This window comes from Cheilinus undulatus, linkage group 20 (genome assembly GCF_018320785.1).
Source record: "Cheilinus undulatus linkage group 20, ASM1832078v1, whole genome shotgun sequence".
NCBI lineage: Eukaryota > Metazoa > Chordata > Actinopteri > Labriformes > Labridae > Cheilinus > Cheilinus undulatus.
This window is the reverse complement of record NC_054884.1, coordinates 19,134,783-19,148,432: the sequence shown is the minus strand read 5'-3', so window position 1 is coordinate 19,148,432 and position 13,650 is coordinate 19,134,783. Positions and strand designations below refer to the sequence as shown.

Genomic DNA, 13,650 nt, shown 5'->3' with positions numbered 1-13,650 from the left:
TACTGTGTTTTATCTGTTTTTGTAGTTTGCAATTTTTTTATAAATACATTCATACAAATGTTTCTGAAAACATTTTTTCCTTCTGGGAAGAAGAATGATCTTGTGCGCTTCACTCCCCAGATTTGAATGATGTAATTCATACTCATATATAGTCTTTGTTTAAAGGTCCTTTAATCATTTATAGTTGAAATAATTCCAGTGCATGTTCCCATCTCTCTTCCCCTTTTCTCTTTATGCTTTCTTACCTTTATATTAAATGGTACGAGACAGCTTTTAGCAAGATTAGCTGTATTGATGTCTATGTTGCTTTGTTTCTGCATCATACGATAAAGTTAACCAATCTCCATTTTTCAAAATCTATTTTGTTGTCTTGAACATAAAATAAATGAACTGATCTATTTTATAAAACTAATAATTACAGTTTGATTATTACATGTTTATGGGGAAACGCTTTCTTACTGTCTGTAGCCCTCAGTATATTTATCCTCAATCCACCTATGACACTTTTGCACCATCTTGTGGCCAAAAGAAAAACTTCACCTCACTTAGTTAAAGACTCAGACAATCATAAAGACTTATTCAAAAACTACAACAAACATGCACTGCCAATATTTCCTTTAGTTACATTAGAATAGAGTACATGGGATATAACCAGGTGTGATCTAAATCAGACACAGCCCTTTCAGTTTGTCTACTTGACTCCAGACAGTTTATACTATAGCAACTAGTGGCTGCTCTGCACAATTTGGAAACTATAATATGTAGAATTATGCACTGAATGTCCATATCAATTTTTAAAAAATGACGACTTCTTTGTAATTTATATTTTCAGCTGAGTTAAAGCATTACCTCAAATATTTCCAACAGTTTTCAAAACCAGAGAAATTCTTCATTTCTTTCATTTCACCTGCTATGTTGGCTGTCATGAAGAAGTCTGTCATCCTTTTGCTGTATCACTTTCAACTTTTGACCTGCTTACTTGTGATGGACCATGATTATTCTCCACCATTGATTGTGAGTTCAATCGTCCAAGCTCGCCCCACCCTGTCAAGTTGAGGCCCGACTATTTCCAGGTTTAGTGGAGTAGAGACCAGGGCTGCTGCCCAGTGCACCAACCTCTGTGGCTTACTTCTTGTTTTGTATTGAGAACTCTGTTCATTAAATATAGTACTCTTCTTTTGTTTTCACTAATAGATTTCAAATAATGAGGTGGAAAAGCTGTTAAAGTGTCCTTCCTGATTCGTGCTTCAAGCACTCCAAGAATGCTTGAGGAGTAGCACAAACCAGGAGGGCCACTTTTAACAGCTTTTCTCCAACATTATGAGAAATGAAATCAAAACACTGGTTTAGTAGTAAAATGTTAATATAAATGTACTTCATTTATACAGCCCTTTAAACCACCCCACAGATGACCAAAGTGCTTTACAAAAAAATCAAATAGCATTAAAAACACAGTACAAAACAAATCCATGAAAATAAAAATTTATAAAGACAAACTGTAAAACTGAAAGTGCCACCACACTCTCAGGTGTTAAAAGCAACCCTGAATAAATAAGTTTTAAGTTTTAATTTGAAGAGGCCCAAGTCAGAGATAACAGGTGTCTCAGAGGGGAGATTATTCCAGAGCCTGGGTGCAGAAACTGAACAGCCTCAGTCACCCAAGTGTTTATGTTTGGACCTGACACTTCCAACAAAAGTTGGTTGGGTGACCTCAAAGCTCTGCCATGTTCCCAAACGATTAAAATCTCAGTCAAATAGGTCAAAGCAAAGTCATTCAGAGCTTTAAAAACACACATTTAAAGTTTAAAATCAATTCTAAAATGGACTGGAAGCCAATAAAGGGAAAAGAGAATGGGAGTAATGTGCTCTCTTCTGGTTGTGTTAGTTAAAAGACATGCAACTGCATTTTGCAAAAGCTGAAGGCGTCTGGTTGAGAATTGGGAGATGCCTACATCTTAGATGGCCAACAAAAATCACTCCCAGATTTCTGACAGTCTGATTGAACCTAGAAAACAAAGCACCAAAGCCAGCCATCTAAGCATCTCCAAACATAACATATTCTGTTTTTCCTCATGTAAATGAAAAGATTTTTTATAACACAATAAACACCTTACTGTGGACTTGTTATAAGATACTATCATACTGTGATACCATTACATCCCCAGTGAATACATTACATTGGCTGTCATTTTAATGAACAGAGCCCTCAATTCAAAACAAGAAGTTAACAGCAGAGACAGGCAGAGCTGATCCACACTGGTTTCTACTCATCATTGCTTTGGTAGAGAGCCCTCTGGTGGACTTTACAAAGACTCACAGACAGCATGGAAAAGCACACAATGCATTCGGTATGAGAAAGCCCAACACAAGTATTTCTTCATTTCTGTTAATTTCTTGTCTAATTATTCTAATATTATTGTTTCTTAATACTATTTAACTCAAAAAGACCAAAGTTATAGCTTCAAGTGTTGCACCCCAAGCAATACTGGAAAGCTATAATCACCTTTCTAAAGTACATGGCATTTGTAGAGATCATGCTAGCAACATAAAAACAAAGGAGTCAGCTTCAGCTACTTCCCACAGTGTAGCCCATTGTCCATGAGTGATCACTGTGACAGCAGAGGTAAGAGATATTAATGTGTCGCTGATATTGGATAAAGATACACAATAATGGATTTATTGCCAATATCCAATATGCTGATATTTACAAAATAGTTTTAGCTGGTACCGATATCAATTCCAATATTAAAAGTTTGAGGATTGACAAATAAACAAATCCGTAAATTGTAAGGAATGACGATAAAGAAAGAGAGAAAAAACTTAAGATGTTGTAGTTCTGTTGGTACAACCTAAAAGTCCATTAACGTATTTGTTTGTACAACCACTGTTTACAGCTGTTATAGGGACATGACCAAAATATTGGTTGTATACCTGCCAATACCGATTATGCCCTTTTAAAGCTAATATCTGCCTATACCCATATCATATCCATAATGCTGTGCATCCTTGGTGTCAGATCAGCAGACACCCAAAGCCTGGAGCTAATTGCCAGAGCTCAATTAGTTGCACTGGTATTTCACGAATTAATATGATACGATACGATATGATACAATACGCTATAATACAATACGATACGATACGATACATTACGATATGACGCATTATGATATGATACAATATGATACGATATGATACGTTACGATACGTTACAATACAATACGATAAGATATGATACAATATGGTACGATACGATACGATACAAGGCATGCACAGGGCATGACATAAAATTACTGCTCTGCACCAACTTAACCTCCTACATCCCAGCATCCTCATATGGGTTTTTTCCCTCCATTACTCTTAATTTTGCTGAACTTAGACCTGTGACAAAAACACATTACAATTATCAGTGCCCATTCAAGATAGCTTCCATTCTGACCAACATGCTCTACAGCCACTCCTGACACAAAACTGGTCAAGGTACAAAATATTTCAAAGTTTATGATTGAAACTTGCTTATTTATGCTTGGTAATGTTTGTGGTTTGATATGGCTGCAAGTATGACAAGTTGTATCAACAGTAACAAGCTACAACACCACTAAATAGGAAGTACTTGTATGAGGACTTTTACTGGTATGAAATTAAAGTAATATAGCCAATATTGGAAAGAAACCAACTGTTTTTATTAAGTAAAAGTGAGTATAAATGCTTATTGCATGTGGTATAAATTAGTAAATTACATTCATTTTTACCTGTATGGAATACATTGATCAAGAGAAGAAAGACTGACAAATGTGAAAGAAAGGAAAAACTCTAAGGGATCTCATTCAAGAGATAATTTAAAGGTTGTATGCCACTTTATTCCTATAGCCATGTTTAAAAACACATTCCTGTAGCCATAGGGACATACAGGAGATATGATGTACTGTTTAATTGATTTATTTTATGGCACAGCCTTGTTTAAGTATTTGAATTAATCCGTACGCTGCCCATTCTACCAAAATAGTGCAATCTGTGGACAAAAAACAAAAAAGGAGTATAGAAATGGTTTAATATTTCATATTTAGCAATATGTAGCCATTATCTCCTAAAATATGAACATTTGTGTCTGATGATTTTAAGTTACATTTATATTAGATACTGATTTATAGGGTACTTTGTGTTTTGAGGTGGGCGTCCCAAATTTGAACCTTGAAAATACTTTTCATGAGAATAATATTATCCCATTTCTTGTTGTTATTTCTGTTGAATTTTCCAAAAACTACACATTGATGTCTTCACTGTGTTATACAGTAAAACAGACCCCCTGTCCTCATATGAGGACATTTTTTAAACTACTTGTTGTGAAAGTGTTTAGTTATTACAACTTATCAGGTCCTACTAATGCCAAAGAAGTAGGAGATTTCATATCTTTTTTAAACCCTGGTCTCAGGGGTTAAAGTGCTTAGAGATGCTTTAGTAAAATAAAAGTAGCTTTTACAACATGTACCCAGAGACAGGTAAGGTACTGTTTTGAAGACAGGGAATAAGTCCAAAACATCCATTTTGTCTGAGGTAAATGAATGATACCAGGCTCATTATTACCTTGTGACCTTTTGGAACTGATGGACAAGTCATCTTCTTTTGATGAATGCTACTTGACGCAATCCTGTCCATCATCTGTCACACGGTCAAGGTAAAACCTCGCAGTTGAAGTATCGTTGAAGTCCAAACCTGTTCAGTGATACAAAGACAACATACAAGAAAAGTTACACAACACTTGAAGTACACACTCAGGATATTTACTCCAGTAAAATGACCATGACATTTTAGTGAGAATAAATTACACTACACAACATGATTAATAACAACACTTATTCTGAAATACTTTCTGTGACTTTAATGTTCTGGCTTTTAGGGAAGACAAAGATGATATTTCTAATCTGTGTAAGTCAGAGTTGCATACTTGTGTCATAAAAAGCAAGTTTGATACGCAAATACAAACTTCAATGACATTATGGTGGCTTCGAACTTTAGAAGTATTATTGCTGAAGCTATAAGCTCAGAGTCATTGATTATCTCCTGCTTCATCAGAAAAAGACATCCTCCAACAATGTTATTTCACCCAGACTCAGCATGTATAACATAAAACATTTCTGCCATATGATGTTGTTTAAACTACACTGGCCAAAACTAGAAAAAGATTCAATGTACCTAAAGGGATAAACTTGCTTGTATATGCTTGAATGAAGACTCATAGACCCCTGTGTCAGCACATATTCAAACATTGTAGTGCTTTCAATTAAAGGTGAAATGCTTCTTTAATTGTGGCCATGAGTTTCTTCTCAGTAGAGAACTATTTTGATGCATCATTGAGGGGAAAAAACTGTCAACAAGCCTTTAGCATGTTTCACATTAAAGTAAACTATTTCCAGTAACAAAAAAGAATCTGTTTACAATAAAACACTGTCAGTGTAATACATTTATTTTTTCCACTATTATCCCTTTATTTTGAACTTGTTGTTTTGGAGCTAGACGCCACACATTATTTACTTAGATTTCATTCTCTGTGATGGAGTTTATAAAGTTTGCAATAGCATTATTAACCAAATAGACTGCATGATAGGCAACAACTGATACAACCACAGAGGGGTGCTGTTGACTGGTTTTATTAGAACTGGGGAAGCTACAGGGTGCTTCTCTCTACATGATTCTGTGCAACCTAGATCCTTATCTCTGGAGGAGATGTGGATCTAGGTTTTCCTCACTGAACATGCAGTTATGATGAAATGTAGTGATACGCTTTACAACTTTATACAGGCCAGGTGGATATCAGAGAATTCCTGCCCATCCCTACCTGTCTCCGGCACTGATTGCCTCATGTGTTTCACCTGTGTCTCAATATCTCCCCTTCCCCAGAGTATTCAGTCTCCCAGTCCTTTCTTTGGTCTATATATAAGCCATTCAACTAAACTACCATACCCAATTTATGTAAAAATATTTCAAATATGTCTGAATTATTTTCAAACATGGGGTTCCCTGAATATTTTTGAAGTGGGCTTTGAGGTGAATCAGCTGTGCATCTTGTCATCATTAAGTACCTGATGTCAATAAGTTATCATCCTCTGTCTCCCTCACATCTTTCTTTCAATTCCTTCCAGAAAGGAGCCAATATATGAGGGAATAATGTGAGTAAGGGGTGCAATGAGACAAAAATAAATTGAGAAAGACCCATTGCTGACAATAAAATATGAATTTTACTGTATCTGTATCTGAAATAAGGTTATATTGCTCTGTGCTATTAGAGTGGAAATATGGGCAAACCTGGTAGGTGTGGGTGGTAACTGCACTGCAGTAGTTATCAGAAAAGTCACGCCAAAACTCTCCAGGGGTTCAGGATAAAACTTCCACCCAAAAAATAAACAATCTAATAGTTTGTATATGATACTTTAATCTTATTTTATAAAAACTTAAATCATTTAAATGTCTTAATTAGGGAGGGACGGTATTGTATTTTTGCTGATAAGCAAAAAATTACAAAGTAATTTTAGTCGTTATTGATACCGGTATTTAAATGTACTGTAGTATAGATCTAAATCTTCATCTTCATCTAAATCTTCAAATACCAGTGTTTTTATGTGGAATTTTTAAAGCTTGCTGTATGAGTTGACAAATTGACTTTTTTCTTTTTTTTTACTGTAGATGACAAAAAAAGCATGAAATCAGCATATTAAACCAAGATGGCTGCTTTGAGTAGTTATGGAGTCCTGAGTGTTGCATTTTAAAGGAAGCACTTGGAGATTGAGGTTTGTAAGCACAATTTGTTACACTGGTGTAAGCTAGTGGGGGACAAAGATTTTTCCTATACAGTTTTCATCACATTTAAACCTAAAAAAAAATGATGGACAGTTGTGTCTCTCAATGTGCAATTTCACTCTTGTGCAATCATTAAATAGATCCTTAAATAAATGAGCATCTCATTTGTAGAGATGACAATATTTACTGTAAAACTGGATGAAAAATGCATCGTTTTTCCTATTCATATTAAACAATCACAACCCTTCATTATTTTGATTTTGCTCTTATTGTGTCTGTGTGGAAAAACATGTATTGTGCTTTCTGCTCATTATAGTTAAGTAGAAAAAGCTCATATTGTTACAGAAGCTAGATGTATTATCTGGTAATGCTAATAGTGCTTCTGCAATATTGTCCTAGTTCACTGTGGTTGCTTATCTATAGACCTTTTGCATCTTATTTCATAACATCTGTTCCTCTCCAGTCTCAATGACAAAAGAGACGTTAGGATGCCGGGGTTAAATAAAAACTCTAGTCCACAAATTCCATGCAGTGATCTATGTAGTGCACATTTTGCACGTGGAAAGTTATGTCATTATTATTATGATTTATGATGTGTAAATCATGGCATTTTCTACATGCACTGAATGGGCTTACCGGCTTATGTTGGTGTTATGGTTTAAAATGGTGGTTTCCAGTTGAATGAGTTGTTGACGACAGAAATTATGCTTTCAAAATAGCTTGAGAAGCTATTTTGACATTTTAATGAAAAGCTAAACAAAAGTTATTCCCATGGATTTCTACATAGACATCAAGGCTTTTGTATGCTTAAAGATTACTACCAATATACAGAGAAACACCTTGAATTTGTCCCTTTGTTAGCGCCCCTGAGGTGATTCACTGTATTTAACAGCAACATTAGTATTTGTGCTAAGTGGGCTTATTCTATAATGTTACTTGCAGTAACCTTTATGTCTCAGGAATATGTCATTCTCTGCTAAAATGTATAGTAGCCTGATGCCAACACCAGTACCTCCACCGCCCACTGTAGTGCATGATGTCATAGTGGTCACATGTCTGCTAGTGGCACGCTTCTGTCAGCCTCTTCTTTCCAGTTATTAGAGACTTCTACGCTGCTATATGATAAAGTTTAACATCTTATTAATGAGCATGGTCCAAATCTTAAATATTTAATTTATAGTAGAATCTATTATTACTCAGTTATGTTCTTTCTCTGCTGCATGTTCATCTTTGTCTGCAGGCTGTAGAAAACTGTCATCACTGATCTCTTCACTTTAATATGATGCAGAAAAACAATGAGAATACCAACATAACTAGAGTTTTGTTCTGCATCATTGGTCTTGCATGACATCAGCTCTCCTCCATCCCTGCACCCTCATTTACCCCGTATGTGAGCTTATATGGGATCCTGTTTATTGCCTCTCAGGATCTGCCTTCATGTCCCCATTCTAATCCTGCAGCTCACTGGCTCAGTGTTAACAGGGTGAGGTGAAGAATGAAAGCTCCAGAGCAGCTGAAGGTATAGTACACTTTGAATGCTTGGCACAACAGTGATGGATTAGCATTGCTTGTATTTATAAACCATGACTTAAAATAAGAGAATATTGCAAAATGATGCTAAAACTCTGATATGTTTTTCCTGTTGTAAAAATGTTTTCCAGAGAAGGTAATAATCAAAACTTTCAATTAAATCAGGTGATTATTAGCGCTACCTAAGGATGTGTGATTGTCTGATACATTCTGTGATAAATATTTTTGTGTGACTTTTTTTTCTTTCTTTCAGTTTTGGCTTGGCTTGATTTAAAAAAATAAAAATAAAAAAATGTAAATACTTAAGCTGTTAAATAGCAAAAAACTGACTTTTAAGTCCCTATGAAATGAAATCCAAACTTTGTGCCTTAACACACTAGATATGTTGGAATAAGGTTGCTGTACACATGTGAAAACCCTGAGATTTATGTGTGACTGATTTTTTTATTTAGACCATTGGAAAGTTGTTCACCTCTTTCCTGGCTTGATTTTATTTGATCATGGCAAAGATAGGAGCCCATGACATCACCAGTCTTGATGTTACAACAATATAAAATCCCTGATCAGTTCTATCAGTACAGTCTAATAGCTGATGTCACTGCCTTCATTGAAAGTTAGAAGCCAGCTACATGCAGTGTTTTTGTCAATTGTGAGGTAAAATTACCAAATCTATCATCCACTGTGGCCATTAAAAGTATCATAACAGAGATTTTTGCCAGAAAACAGTAAATTTAACCCCCATCTTCTGCCTCTCTGTTCTGACAAAGGGCCAGGCAGCTGCACTCTGATCAGAGGCATTATTGAAAATATGAGAGGATCGTATTTCACATGAGTGCCCACATTATCCTAGAGCAGATTTTACTGCCTCATTTTTCATGATTTTGAAGCTTAATTTCATAAACTTAGAGATGTTTATCATGACTGAAATTAGGCCTGGTGGTTCATTACAGAGTGGCCTGTCATACAACAAACCTAAAACAAAGATCTCTTTTTATCACTTTACAGGGACTTTAATAAAAGGAAAATACATATATTTTCACTCAACTATGGTTGCACCACCTGACAGTTTTTTTGAAGTTGAATTAATACTTATCTAAAAAATATGTTTAAACACCTTAAAAAGTGATTTCACAGATGAATCTTGTCACAAATGATCTATTACAAATGCAAAACATGTATGAAATTCATTCTTCAAAGCTTCGTCATTGACCATCATTCATGTTTATGGCTGAAAGCTGCTAATCTTAATGCTTGCTGCAGGTATGCTGTTCTAAGGATGTCTTATCCTAAAAGTCCTGTCGTGCTTTCATATATTTTTACTTTATTATTCCTCTTTTCAGCCCTATCTATCTTTGTTTTCCCTACTTTACTTACTTAAACAGTCTCCTTGCTTGTATGTATATTTTCACAGTTTTGTTCGCATTGATTATGGTTGATATTTTGCCTCTCCCCGTCTTGCTTTTGGGTTTAAAATTTTCTCTCCTCCGTTGTTTTGGCCAGGCCTGCCTTGTAAAAGAGATGTTTGTATCTCAACAGGAATCCTCCTGACAAAATATAGGTTAAATGGAGGGAAAATAGGCAATATGAACTCAAAACTTTATTTTATCTAAAAGAAGTCACACGATATAACTAACAATGGTTTATAAATTGGAATCACCAGAATATACAACACACTTTGCACCAAAATATTTAACAGCTCTTAAAATTAGTTTACATTGAAATTATGGCAAAATTGCACGTTAATGATACAAATAGCAGCATCTTAATAAATATATTTTCCCATGCATTTTTTCTTTACCGCAAGTGAGATATAAATGGAAATGTTACAATTTGTTAAAGGAAAACAGGCACTCTTTATCACTCCTCCTTATGTGTGACTAGATAACACGACGACTTTTGTCCTACCCAGAAACCCGCCATCATCCTCCCCTTAAAGGAGCTTTTAATCTGCTGCAGCAGCCTGATCTCCTGTCTGCCTCCGCTCTCCTTTCCCTCTACATCATCGATTGCATAAAATCTGATGATGCCCGCTGGATGGTCAAGGTACACCCCGATGATGCTGCACTGGGGGATATCCCAGATTTCTGTGTTGATGCTGTTGAACCACAGCTGGTAGTGAGATCCACCCCAGCCGAGACCCCAGGACTGTTCGTTCTCTCCCAGCCCGCAGGGTCCGTCGCTTCCCCTCCTCCCTGCACCCTCGTACGCGACTCCGACCACCACCCAACCTGAATATCTCACTTCCCAGTAAGCTCGGAAACCCTGGATGCCTTCTTTAGAGAGAACCTGTACAAAAAAAAAACACTATTAAGCCATTTAAGGGAAAATATTAAATGTCTCTGAATTTGTGACTTGATACCGACCTGAGGGGAATGTTCATATCTCTCTGGTCTGTCCAAGACGGGACAGGTGACATCATCTGTCATACGTGACACCTTGGTTCCACCCTCTCTGATCCACAGCATCTTATTGGCTGTCTTGTCATCAAAAGACAGATTGATCCAGTCTGGTGAGAGTGAAAGACATTGCAGTCAGAGAGAAAAACGGCATCAAATAAAGATAAGGAAATAAAATTCGGGAATTGAAATAATAGTTTTTACATTTCAGAAGATCAGCTCTGCATGTGGGCTCAGGGATACTGGGCTCGTAGGCTGGGATATTTTCTGAGCAAAGAGAAAAGCCAGATTGGTGTATTTAGAAAAGATAATGCAGGAACCAGGGGGAGCAGAGGCATTTCCTTAAGGTTAAGTAAAAATTCTATGAGGAAAACTCCAGTGGTTTTGCACTTTTCTCTTTTAAACTCTTGAATTTAAAGCTTTTGCTAAAATCTTACCTTTTGGAAGATACAGATCTTTGGATTTTGTAGCTGTAAAAATAAAACAATCATGTTTAATTGCTTTCATATACTAGTGTGATATTTTGTCTCTGATTTAAAGGCATTTTATACTTTGACTATACAAAATCTGCTTTGAAAACTCTATTTTCAAATTAAATAAATGTCTAGATTTAAATTAGCATTTAGAGTAGAGAAGTTAACTTAAAGAAAAGTCACTGAAGTCTTTCATGAGGCTAGCACAAGTGAATACTCCTGCTGCGATCTAAATTAGCATGCATTAATTAGAAATAAGACTTCACTCACCAGGTCTGCCAGCAGCAGGCAGGATTCTTTTATTGGGAGCGCTGGTTGGCATATTTATCGTTTAGTGCTGTGTTGTGTCGGGGTTTCCTGAATGTTGGCGTCTGTCAGCGGCGTTCTGCTGCAGTGATGCAAACAGCTTCTTTATATCCTCTCAGGAAAGGCCCCCTCCCCCTGGGATCTTATAGAGAACTTTTGGTAAGGTATGTCAAGATAATGAGCTCACTAATGGGCGAGCCACTGAGCTTGCCAAACCAGGATATGTTTGGCAGCGCCAACACCTGACCCACTGACCCATATTTATCTGAGGAGATCTGAATCTACTTTTACAGTCATCCTGTGATCTCTTCACTATTGAACATGAATCTTTGGATAGTAATACCTGTTCAGAAATGTAGTGACCATTTAGAGAACAAAAGGGTTATGTAAGACTGTAAGGATAAATTTTAACATGACTATGCCTCTTTTTAGATGTATGATGGAGAGAATTGAAGGTTTACTGGATATTCATCTGGATTTCTTTATTCAGTGCACTTCTAGGAGGAAAATGCTAAGGTAAATATCCATTGCATTTAAAAATAATTTATGTTAAGTACCATATATTCTCTTATACATATTCAAATTACTTTTAGTAGTAATGGATTATACAAAGTTCCTGGTTAATTTGTACGATCAAAGGGAGTGCTTAAAGAAACCAAAAATACCTAAATAATTTCAAAGTAGCTATAAATGTTGACTTAAATCCTCTGTTGGGAGATTTAGATGGTTATGAAACAGTATTAGATTAATTCTGCTCTTTCTTCATGACCTAAAAAGTTTATAAAAACTGACCATTTGTATGGTATAAAGGGATTTTATGTCTATGTATGTGCTGCCCCTGAGTAGGTGATAGGTGAAACCATGACCTTTTAAGTACAAACAGCAGTAAAGCAATAAAAGCATCACTCTGTCCACAGGGGGCGCCACACAAACAAAAACCTAAAATAGTGGTTCCCAACCTTTTTTCCTCAGGGCCCCCTTTACTCGTTCCTAAAACAAGCTGAGCGTCCCCAGGGCCCACCTGAAAATGAAACATAATCGTTTACATTGACAAAATCAGCAGAAAAGGCCAATGCACACTTGTTGTTGCCAAAAGATGTACAAATTATGCATTATGTGTCTAATGATGATTTTAAGGAAATATATTTTAACTACCTCAGAGCAGACGGAGCCTGTTCGCTGCCTTTCTCTCTGTTATGCTCCGACTCGTCTCCTTGACCGGGCGTGCATCTTTCAAACTCTGTAAACTCCAAAACTTCGAAAAGAAACACACCAAAAACCTGCTGCTGGGATTGAAGTTACTCATGTCCACCATCTCCCGGTGTAAAGTGGTAACAGCGCAGACCTCCGCCATTAGCCCTATCTCCCAATAGTAGAGAATCCTTTAAAACATTCCTGGATCCAGACGGTGATCCAGATCAGTCCCAAAATCTAATCAGTTTTTCCTTATGCCATTTCTGACATTTCCTGAAAATTTCATGAAAATCCATCCATGACTTTCTGTGTTATGTTGCTAACAAACAAACAAACAAACCCACCCGATCACATAACCTCCTTGGTGGAGGTAAAGATATACACTGAGGGCAGAACCAAGAGGCAGCCTCCAGTCCTGAAAAATGAAGCCAATGCAGAAGAGCAAGAAATTGCAATACCGTGAGTGTCCACTTGAGGCTGACTGCAGGAACACTGGAAGTCCCGTCTGGTCACCTGGTTAAACAGCCGATTTTTACACCAGAAATAAACTGGTTTACAGCCTGGTTCAAAAAACCAAATGTGTCTCATTAGTGTCTTATTGTGCTCTTACTGTACGGGGGTTGAATTTTTTTGTACCACGATCATTTGGATTGTATTTATGATAAAACACACTTCGCAGTGATTGGCACGTCTCATTTAATTGACAGATAGCTCGACAGGCAGCGGCTATGTTTCTGTCAACCACAAGGCTAGCTAGCTAGCTGACAGGAAGTTGTGCTTTGAGGGCGGGTCGTTAGGTTGATCCAAAGTTTGGTTGAGACCACGATTTCAATATGGAAGCCTCCGCCGTTTGGCTTCAAGAGCAATTTGAGTCCACCTATTGTAAGCAGACGGCTGACGTCATACAAGGGTTTGTCCAATTCTTTCTACAGTCAATGGGCAGAACATAACAAATATGT

General features: G+C 36.7%; 1 protein-coding gene across 1 annotated transcript; it reads right to left on the bottom strand.

Annotated features, from left to right (window-relative positions):
- Window positions 1-10,175: 10,175 nt before the first annotated feature.
- Window positions 10,176-11,578, bottom strand: LOC121527876 (tripartite motif-containing protein 16-like protein). Its single transcript, XM_041814896.1, has 5 exons — window positions 11,462-11,578; window positions 11,156-11,188; window positions 10,923-10,985; window positions 10,686-10,828; window positions 10,176-10,608 (listed from the first exon to the last, which is right to left on the bottom strand). The coding sequence occupies exons 1-5, from the start codon at window positions 11,511-11,513 to the stop codon at window positions 10,180-10,182; spliced, it is 720 nt and encodes a 239-aa protein (XP_041670830.1). The 5' UTR covers window positions 11,514-11,578; the 3' UTR covers window positions 10,176-10,179.
- Between the last annotated feature and the right edge of the window lie 2,072 nt (window positions 11,579-13,650).